Source organism: Dreissena polymorpha, chromosome 2 (assembly GCF_020536995.1).
Source record: "Dreissena polymorpha isolate Duluth1 chromosome 2, UMN_Dpol_1.0, whole genome shotgun sequence".
In the NCBI taxonomy this organism is placed as follows: Eukaryota; Metazoa; Mollusca; class Bivalvia; order Myida; family Dreissenidae; genus Dreissena; species Dreissena polymorpha.
Window position 1 is genome coordinate 71,770,241 of NC_068356.1, and position 11,781 is coordinate 71,782,021.

The window sequence follows — 11,781 nt, forward strand, 5'->3', positions numbered from 1 at the left end:
TTGCGACTGCTGCTTAAACCGCTGCTGCTGCGTTGAGAGTAGAACAAAATATATACTCAAAGCACATACTAAATTGTTAGTTGTTAGAATGTAAGTTACTGGTGCTTATTGTTTACATGTTTAGTATTGTTGCTTCATTGTTTCTGAGCGCTCCATCTGTGTTGGTGCGTCATCACTTCTATAGCATCATCATTTCTATAGCATATGTCTCGTGTAGTGCGAATATTTCTACAGACCTGTATTATAGGTTTGAAGATATTTCGGATAAAAATATTTCAGCCAGCCCCATTTTTATGACACGCTTTAAAGTAAAACTTCGAGTGTAAATAAAGTCGTCCGTTTCATTGGAGATACTTGTGCGAAGTGTTTTGATAATACCAATGTTTATCGAATTTTAACGAAAATATATAGTCTGTGGAATTGTTCATGAGTGCTGATTACATTAATAATCGTATTCTTTTTCAACATTAATAATGGTAGATCACAATGTTTTACCATTTGCATTGTTCCCTTTAGTTATGTGATTTCGCTGTACTGCCACTTTAAATCCGAAAATGATATTCGGAAATATCATGTTTTCACTTGTTCTTCATTGATATATCTTTTCTGATCGTGCTACTAAGATCCAAACACATCCGTTCTTCCAAAATAAGTCCCGTCACAATTAAAAATTTCCGGTTCAACTTCTCTAAATAATCTAAACAAAATTCGAAACGACGTATGTTCCTTATCTTTCGATAATCCATGTGTTTCAAATTAATATAAATAATAACAACCTTTTTAAATATGTGGCATGTTTTTTAACATAATACACGCATAGTTTATTGTTTATAATTGTACACAGTCCCACAAAATGTTACTTTTCACTTCCCCTACACTTTATTTCAGATCATGACCTCTGTCAAACTTTAAAATGCCATATTTATTTACCTTGCTATTTCTAAACCAAATGACGTGTTCGGACAAGCAATTCAATGAACAAACATTATTAACAGTATTTAATCCGACTTCAAGCGGTCCTTGTTAAACTGTGAAAGAAGTAATTTCTTGGGCACGACTGTTTAAAGGCAGTTGTTGACAGATTGTTTGTCAGTTGTTTTAAAGTTTATCACTGAATAATGTATTTATAAAAGCAATCAGAAACAATCATCTCTTAATTGTTTGATGAGAGGGACATTTTCACAGTTTGGCAAGATGACAATTAAAAATGTCTTTCATTCAAGAACGATTCGTTCTTAAATATATATTCAAACAAGCAAATCAACACTGAATAACAGAAAACGTTAAAGATATATCTGTTCGAAAATGTATATTACAAATCGGAAATCGATTAAATCGATTAAAAATAATGCGTTTTGACGCGTTTCATCGAGCATTAGGATAAGACATGTGTACTTACTAATAACTGCTTTAAAAAACATAACATTTAAAGTAGTACAACGTGCATATTGTTATTGACAGCTTTTTCAGATGAAGAGGTAAAAGGATATCTTTTACTCTCAAATTCTCTGGCTACAATCATAGACAATATTTGTACTTAACTTTTTTTGCAGTTATAATTATTTAAGACTATTCAAAAAATTGTATAATTGTAATTCAATACATTTTGTTTTCAAAAAACTCGATCTGCGAACAACTCCCTTAAGATGCAATCATTCCATATAAAAGCCCTTGTATCTTTTCAATACTAACATGGATATTCAATTATAGATATGACATATTTCACAAATTATCTTTTTAAGTATTAGACATCCTTTATTTTATCTGTTTCGATCGTTGGTTAATCTTTTAAAAGGATATTTTAATATGTTGCTTAGTCTGGGATTTTGTTCCGCTTTTTTAGAACATGATGTACACTTAAAAAGGCATTTTTATTATCATTTTGCCAATTAATTAACACGGCTCTTATAAAACAAGTCCACCAAAATATATTAAATTCATTATATTATGGAATCTATTGTTATAAAGTTAAATGACTTTTACTTTCCTGAAAACAATTTAAGTTGTAAGTAATAGGTTTTTACTATTGCTTGCCTTTTCGTTTAGTGCAGAGTATCGGTAAAACAAGTTGATTAAACAATGTTTTTATGCGGCGTTCTACTACAGCATAAACGTTGTTTAAAGAATGCTACCGGATTAAAAGATTTACAATTTCACTTTTAAAATGAATGGTTTTCACGCATGGTTGCAAAACCTTATGCCATGCAATTTAAACCCGTGCTGTGGACACACAGAATAACAAAGAGGTAGCTCCGAGCTATGATTTTGCAACTGGTCAATCGAATGCTTACATTAATGCATTAGTAAATAACACTTCAGACAAAGAAATGTGTTTATGTGTCACCATCCTTATTGTATCATTAGAAACCGTTTCACTTTAAATAAACCTATACAATCTCATTTAATTTCGGATTTGTAATACTGCATAATATAATCAAATTTAATAAAAGGCGATTTATCAATTGTTCGGAAAATCTAAAGAAACAGATTTTTGTTTTCGTCGCGATAATTTCGAAGTTAAAATCACGGCTTAAAATTGTAACATAAAGAAACTATACCAGAAGTGTACTCTTTAACATACCGGTACATTTACGCTATGCTGGTAAATGTATACCATCGTATGTTTGCTTGTAACTATAATCTCTGTATTTGATGTGATATAACTTAGCTGTACTTAACCTAATTGAAATACATAAACATGTACAAGCTTAGGTTTTAAGCTATTCTTAAATACATATACATATATCTAACAGTAACATAAAGTGGACAATTACTTTTGTGGCCGTTGTGTGTTTTTAAATCTCTAGTCAGAGAACAACTTGAAGATCATCGCACCTGCCAAAACGTAATGGATCGTTTTGAAATAAGACGAATAATGAGGATATTTCAAGTATTAATTAATCAGTTTCAACAGCACATAACAAAGCATGACTTTTTTTCAGCTTACTAGGCACTACAAGCTCATTGTTTACAAATATATTAGTCGTGTTATGAGAAAACTGGGCATAATGCATGTGCGTAAAGTGTCGTCCCAGATTAGCCAGTGCAGTCCGCACAGGCTAATCAGGGACAACACTTTCCACTTTTATGCTATTTTTTGTTTCAAGGAAGTCCCTCCTTACCGAAAATCAAGTTTGGGCGGAAAGTGTCGTCCCTGATTAGTCTGTGCAGTCCTAATCTGGGATGACACTTTACGCACGTGCATTAAGCCCAGTTTTCTCAGAACAATGCTCATATAGAACATGGATACATGACTACTATGAAGATATTGATCTAGGTACAGCATCATCAGAATGAGAGCGTTACATGTGTGCAGTAAGATCAATTACATTGACAGAACAAAGGAATATACTATTTTCTTAAGGAGAGTAAATCAAACAAAGAAATGGTTAAGTAAAAATTGCTTTTTAAAAAGTAACGTTTCCGTAACTAGTTTAAGCATCTGTTTCTCTCTAACTTTATATTTCAAGAATAAATCGATACAAAAAGAACAACATGATTTTTTGTGAAACACATTTTTTGTTTACAACAAAAGACATTCATGCAAAAAATGCGGTAAGTTAATTTTTTAAGAGCTCGTATCCAGAAAAGAACAGAACATAACTTTATTTAACTCAAGTTACAATTGCAACACATGAGTATACGGAAAAATATAGTCATATGAACATGTTTTTCACATGACATGGTTAGGTAAGATCCAAGTATCCAACATTAAATCATTACAGGGGCATTTTCACAGATTTTGGCATGTATTGGAGTTTGTCATTAAACGCTTTATATTGATAAATGTAACATTGGATCTAAAAAAACTCCAGTAAAATAAACAATAATAAAATTAAGAAAGACAGAAAGTTACCCTCAACTGTGCTCGAACCACTGACCCATAGAAAAAAGTCAATCGCTTAGACCACTCGGCCATCCGTGCTCATACAATAAATGATGAATTTTATACTTCATATAAGCGATTCTCATAGTATCACAAAATATAACGACAACATCAGAGCTCTCCAAATTATTTAACCGTTTCGCGTTGCAACGCTTTATAATTTTCAGGTTTTTAAACCGTCAAAAGATGCTTCAAAAGGATATTTTAGAGCATGGTAAATGTTCAGTATTACTTTTTCTTCACAAATATCATAAGTAAAACGAAAATTTGCGAATCTGAAACTATTTTTTCAATTTTGTCAATTTACCAAAACGTGAAAAGGCCCCTTAAACTCGTATTTTTTGCAGAACCAATAATGGTGTTGCGTCGTATGCTCAAATGTTGACAGAATTGCGAGGATTGTCAAAAATACAGGTTTTTGAAGATTTTAGTTTACTACTTACTGTACATATGAAAAGTAGATGTAATTGAATAAACTTTATTTTCTATGATCATCTCCTCTTTTGTGATCTTATAATATATTTTTTATTTATCAACTTTTGATCTGTTTTGATCGCTTTAGCAAGATCTTTTTAAGTTTACACTTGCTCTTAATGTGCACGTTTTGCCTTTGATTGAAACGAATTAGTTTGCACTGAATCAAAAGTCATTTTCTGTCTTAAATTGATGCTGTTTTAGCATTGGTTTAATATTGTCGTTGAACAAGGGCTTCAAACTACAAAAGCAAAAGGGGATACAACTGCCATGGGTTTGCGAGAAATCGTTTTCGTTTTGATTATCTGCGCACTAGTTTCGATCAGTATGTATGTGTTTAGTCACGCTATGACATGTTTTCAGCTATAATGACGTTTATTGGATCTGATCGATAACTTATAGATTATTAACGATGGGCGTGTGACAGCGTTCAACACGAAGCTCGTGATTTTGTCGTCGATGACGTCATATGTTGTAAAAGAAATAGCTTATGCTTATTTAATGTTAAAATTTGCTTAGCCATGTGTTACTGTATACGTCTGGGTATTTATTCCTTTTTGTGTGACTTTTTTCTTTCTTTTATTAATGTTTCTGACAATATATTTATACAAGAAACCTTATGGCAATATTTGTTACAATCACTCAACATTTTACAGGTCAGTGTTAACAAATAGAAAACGTGTTTCCAACAGGTTAGAAACTCCGTATCCCCGTATTAAACTACCGTCATGTGCTTCACTAAGTCAGTCAGACATGGTAAAATCGACATGATGCTAACAAATGGTTGGTGATTCACAATGCATTATTTGTGGTTATGGTGCTCGTGTTGGCGTTGTTTAATTGGTAGTGGTTGCGTTGGAGATGTTAGTTGTTATGCGTCGGGGATATGTTATTGGGATATGTACAGGATGGTTTTGCTGGCCTCTGTGTTGGTGTGATTTTTTATCGCGATTTTGTTAGAAGTGTTTGTGACAATTTAGCCAAAAAAAAAACACAGTGCTAGTAAATTTGCATAGAGTCGAATAAAGAAACTAATTAAAGTAATGCGTTTTTCAAACCTATATTAAGTGGAGTTCTAATACCCTCCCACAATAATCGCGCTGTTCATTCTTAACGTTTCATTACTTCTGTATGTTACTTTCGCCCGCAAAATAAGTCCCCTTGAAAACATTTTATAAATATGAAACTGAGTATTTTAGAGAAAACTAGGGTATGTAAATGTATGTTTAGCCATCGTCGGCACCCAGTTTCACTAAAACATACGCTATGATTGTTAACTGGACGTGTGAGATTCGTTTTCAAATCACTTAAACAACGCGAGCGGTGTTCGCTACGTAATACTTATCATAATTATCGTTGTCCGATTAAATAAACATGACGCGTCATAAGCTTGCCCATCAATATTTATGGAAACGTTGTTATTTGGCAGCCAGTTCTCCCTTGATACAAACTGTCGTGACAACGGAATATACCGAATCGAACTCAGTTTGTATGAAATGAACACATGCCGATTCGTTTGCACAATGTCATTTAAGAAGAACTTTACTACAGATGCATTCTTCTCAAATGATAAGAACTCAATACCATATTGTGAACTTTTATTATTAAAAGTAAATATAACTTGTGTGTACACGACGTATATCAATATAATAAATATAACAACACACAATAATTACAACGGCATTCTATCTATGTGGACATGTGTGCAGGTAATACATATGGGTGTAATAATACAGGAGAATATGAACTTAAATATAGAAGATGCGATCTAACCACAGCAGGGAAGCCCATATATTTTGTATAATTTTTATATATGCTTTACTAGAATTTCTATTATATATATGCATCATGCGGCGTCTCATCTGCGTCTGCGCTGTTTTTTTTCTAGTCGCTAGGCATAAATGGGTAAAGCGTGATTAAAACATAAATTATACGCGCCATTTTTACTGACAGAAGTCACGCGTATACCGATCAGAATTAAAGCTCTACTTCGTGCTTTGTCCTTGTAATAGTGGAACAAATCAGAAGTTCCATTTATCGTTTACAACTTGATTGTATTCTCCAAAAGTAGTTGTAGATAATAGCGACATGAAGACACACACACACACGCACGCACGCACGCACACCATTTTTTCACCAGCCATACAATGGAAAAATGACAGAAACATTCATCGCATATATTTCAGGGTCGCCGCGTATTAACAAATATTTGAAAAAAAGTTCCATCGGAAAGTCACACTTTCATCGATTGAGCGTGTATTTTTCACTAGAAAGTTGTTGGCCCTACCGGAAGCTTTTACCATTCGATTCCGGTGTCGCATGGCGGACTGCCGACCGAAAGCGTGGTCACGGGGTACATTCCTTGCGAACGTTTAATGACGTCAGTGTCACGTTACTCGAATAAGTTGGGGTCATGAACGGATGATGTTGAATGGGTCCCCATTTTGTAACTGACACGTGTATTTGTGTAAGATAAGTTAGTGATAAATTGAATAGGCTAAATTGTTTGTGACATAAATATTAACCGGTAATTAAAATTGTTGCGTTTCCAGGGGCCTGAATACCCGAAGCTCCTTCTGACTGATGCCCGTGCGAGATTCCGCCAATGTTGAGTTGGGAATTTCCCGCTGCACTGTCGATGGTGATGACACCATTGTTTAAAGTCACTCCGTTCCCAAGCACGACTCTGCCAGTCAAAGAATTACTGGAGGCGGACGCGGACCCGGCACTTGACGATGCCGACGCGCCGCCTGCACTCGCTGATGAGGAAGCTGCAGCTACCGCTTTTGTGTCTGCTGTTGATGATGATGACGACGCCTCCACTGTCTTTAAGCCGCTTCCACCGTTGTTACGGCCAGCAGGAGTTTTCTTTTCAAGCGTTATCGCCCCATTTCCGGGGTCCAAAACCTTTACTTTATTTTTATTCCCCCTAGTACCCCTCAATAGTTCGTTTTCTAGTTCCTCAAATTCTGTTGCCACGGGAAACGCGTTCGGTGTAATAATGCCGTTTAAAACATCAGCTCCAATTGTTATTGTTCCTCCAGGGCCATCGATGATCAAATCGCCGCGGGGCGTTAGGCCAATAAGACGAAGGTGTTGTGAGTTTGGTATAGGGATACCCTGCTGCGAAAAACTCGGCTGTCCGGGAGTGACGCCGAGGGTCGCCGCTTGCCCGACGGAATCAAATATTGGGTTCCCCTGAGTTGGAAGAGATGGATTATCGACGAAAATTAAACCGCCGCCGTTTTGTTGACTTGCAGTTTGGGCAAAAACCTGCTGCCCAGTGTTTGCGTCAATGAAAATGCCACCTGCTGTATGCTGTAACGGTTGCGCGACGAGCTGTGTCCGCAAGGGAGCTTGACCGGAGAAAATGACGCTTCCGCCATTTTGCTGCAAGACAGGTTGCCCAAACACCTGCTGCCCAGTGTTCACGTCAATGAAGATTCCATCGGCTGCCTGCTGTAACGGTTGTGCGACGAGTTGTGTCTGCACAGGATTCTGGCCGGATAAAATGATGTTTCCGGTCGGAATCGACCTACCCAGGAACTGGAGGCCCGGTGGTGCCGACTGCAAGAGGCTATTTTGTTGTTGTTGTTGTTTTAACTGAAGCTGCTGCATCGGCGATATATTAAGACTTGATTCAGGAACTACCATTGTACCTAAGCCATTCCCCAGGTTGCTGTTGCGAAGGTTACTTCCGGAAGGTGTCCTGGATGCTAGATTTCTGAGTCCTGCATGAGCGCCGGAAGGAACCACGAGCACGTTCTGCCCATTTATCGTTGTAATGAAGGCTCGACGCAGGGCTGATGCAGATGCCGAACTTCCTGTAAAAGAAACCCAACACTAAATGTAATAATAATTTAACAATAATTATACAATTTCTATGAAAACAAAGCTATAGTTTAATATGAAATATGTGTCACTTTTGATGGCATATTAACAATCAGTCAGTGGTTTAATTTTCATCGGTAACGTTAAGTAAATGTTGGAGAAAAAATGTATGAAATATATTTGTAAGCACCTCGCTTATATGTGTGACCTGCGAGTTGTCCCGAAACAATCTTTTACACATGCATTCGACCGCAAAATTCCTGTCTTAACATAATAATGAGATAAGTGAATGTTAAGTCTGTTAGTAATTGACAATCAACAATATCACCAATGCCTATTAATAGAAGCGTGGATACTTCATACAGAAGATGTACCAGAAACAGTGTATACTTGTCTCGTACTTAGTCGGTTACCAAGTACATAAGTCTGTATCTATGAACCTCTCTTACAAACGTGTGCACGTTTAAGAAGGGACTGAATTATGTTGTTTATTTATGCGCTTATTATGACGTAATATTAATTTTGTTAATGCTTCTATTTATAATTCATGATCAAATCAAAATACGCGTTAATTATCTTAGGTATGCACAGATAATCCCACGAATGCATTTAAGATCGGACAGGGCACTACCATGTATGTAGTCATTACATATACAAGCTAACGTATATTATAAGAATACGAATAATGGCCACTTTTACGCCATTACGAGAACAACTATGTTTTTAACATGTTTATTTGCAAAACTGCTTGCTAAATATTACAATTTCGCGTGTTAAATATTAAAGTTTCTTCGAAAATTGTTTCATAATATACTTTATGGTGATGAATGGGTTTCTCTTTGATCTATCTAGGAAATTGACTTACGTAAAAAGGTATGTAAATCATTTAACAAGTATACAAATAACATAAATATTTCTTCTTAACGGTCAACCGTCGTTTTTTTAACTGTGAGTCAATTTTTTTTTATAAATCTTTGGTCAATGTTCTGTGCAAGACAACGCCTCCAGCGTGGGCCCTCTTCACATGTTGTTTCGTGGGCGTTGCTTTACGTACACAACGATGAAAACATCGACCCCGTCGAAATAAATATCGCACAAAATATTTAACATGCATGTACTTGAAAAATGTCATCAAATAGAATAAGTTCAATGATTAGTTTAATTATTGTATGTGTTAATCTTTCGCAAGTTCTTCATATGAGTCGTGTTCTGAGAAAACTGGGCAGAATGCATGTGCGTAAAGTGTCGTCCCAGAATAGCCTGTGCAGTCCACACAGGCAAATCAAGGACGACACTTTCCGCTTTTATGACATTTTTCGTTTAAATGAAGTCTCTTCTTAGCAAAAATCCAATTTAGGCGGAAAGTGTCGTCCCTGAGTGTCTGGGACGACACTTTACGCACATGCATTATGCCCAGTATTCTCAGAAAACGACTCATATAAACGTAGGTCTTTGAAAACCGGGCTCAATGCATGTGTTTGAAGTGTCGTTCCATAATAAACTATTCTGTCCGCACAGACTTATCATGGAATACAATTTCCGACATTATGGCATTTTTCGTTAAAAGCAGGCCTCTTCTTGACGAATTTCAGTGTAAACGGAAAGTGTTGCCCCTAATAACATCGCGTGGCCTGCATTGCTTATCTTGGGCGACACTTTGCGCCCATGCATTAAGCCCAGTTTTCCCAGAACGAGTCTCGTTAAATTAAATACGGATCATCTTAATTCTGTGTGACCCTCAAATTCAGTTGTTCATTAAATAAATCGTTAACTAGTGCATACGACTCTGGAATTTGCATGTTTGTTTAGCGAGCAATACTGACAACTTGCGGTGCTTACGAGAAGGTATTGCTTTCAATGTGTGACCATGGATACGTACGGTTTACTCTTTACTACATAATTTTTTTATGCTGCGTTCACATTTTTTTAATTTTCAAAATTTACCATGAACTGCATTGATGACATAGCATATTTATGCATAGGGTTAAAAATGCACATATCATTGCTTTATTCCGTCTGTTTCATTTCAATAATTTTCGCCGCTTTTATTTTAAAGGTGTTTCAGTGCACTCATGGCGGTCATTCAACCAATAAGCTTTTTTCCTCGGAAAGCTGGCTTACCAGAGCAAAGTGTCGCTAACTGACAACTGCCCAACCAATACTTAAACCAGAGGTAGTTCCAGAATTGCTACAGAGTTTTTTCATGACGAATCGCTACAAACTTAATGTACCTGCGAATCAGTTTTGTAGTCCAGCAACAGAGTTGACAGGCTTGGTTCAGCCTAACAAAGTATCGATCAATAATAAGCGTTCTATGATTACGAGCGCATCTTACCGGACACTGGTCTCTGTATCCTAGATACGCTACTGGACACTGATGACGTTCGGGAACTACCGGCTGTCGACGCCGCCGAGGCACTTGCACCGGAAGAGGAGGCGGACGCGACGGTTCCGGACGCGAAAGGATCGATCGTTAAAATCGGTTCGCCTAAAGTTGCAACGTTCTGAAAATAGATAAAATATGTTCATATTCAATTGACATACAGCTGATAAAGTACTTGCTACAGCGCTGCCTGGTAATTACAATGTATATAACAATATGGTGGTGGTGGTGATGATGATGATGACGATGATGATGATGATGATGATGATGTTGATGATGATGATGATGATGATGATGATGATGATGATGATGATGATGATGATGATGATGATGATGATGATGATGATGATGATGATGACGATGATGATGATGATGATGATGATAAGGACAAGGAGGAGGAGGATTCATTCTTCATGTTCGGACGTCCATAAACTTTAGTATACATAAGCTAATAGTGTGCTTACAGTTAATTGGAAGACGTAATGACATATGAGATGTAACTCTCCATACACTGATTCATTATGTCTATCAATGCATGATGTTCGTCACAAAAAGAAACTGTGTGACCTCATTCGTCGGTAATTAATCGTAAAAGGACAAAGTTCTATATTTTACGAGGATCAATCTGGGTCAAATAGCCATTGTCAAGACCACTGACGGGTTTGAAATGTATGTGTATAATTAAACATGCAAGAACACTTAAACTGACGTGTAAAGTGTTCGAAAGGTATGAACCAGACTTCATGATATGCACGTGTCTCATTTTCAATGAAAGAACACTAAAACCGACAAGTATAGTGTCCGATCAGAGGTTGTGGCAAACGATTGTTTCACACATCTGCGTTTTGTGCACATGTTCCAACGCGTGTACGGTTTTACATTTGTGATACCCACGCACACATCTTTAGTACATGGCACTCCACAGCGCATGACTACCCATAGGCAGTTAACATATTAGCAAATTAAATACATATTGAGAGACATGACAATTTAATATTACAAAATCGGTCACAATAATTATAGTATACAGAAAGCTTTAAATAATGTTGCTATTGCTTGGTTTACGGTGCGGAAATATTGGTAAAAATTATAGTTAATGCAAGCAGTCTATTTATTGGCATAACGAACCATCGTTTTAGTATTGATACAGTATATATAATATACACATTGTACATGCTTTCCTAAATTACAACTGTTTATGTTGAAA

The 11,781-nt window shown here is 36.4% G+C and overlaps 1 protein-coding gene across 1 annotated transcript; it reads right to left on the reverse strand.

The window, feature by feature from the left end:
• Window positions 1-6,475: 6,475 nt before the first annotated feature.
• LOC127867564 (uncharacterized) lies at window positions 6,476-11,482 on the reverse strand. The gene is made up of 2 exons (XM_052408838.1): window positions 10,527-11,482; window positions 6,476-8,184 (listed from the first exon to the last, which is right to left on the reverse strand). The coding sequence occupies exon 2, from the start codon at window positions 8,012-8,014 to the stop codon at window positions 6,881-6,883; it is 1,134 nt and encodes a 377-aa protein (XP_052264798.1). The 5' UTR covers window positions 8,015-8,184; window positions 10,527-11,482; the 3' UTR covers window positions 6,476-6,880.
• Window positions 11,483-11,781: the final 299 nt, after the last annotated feature.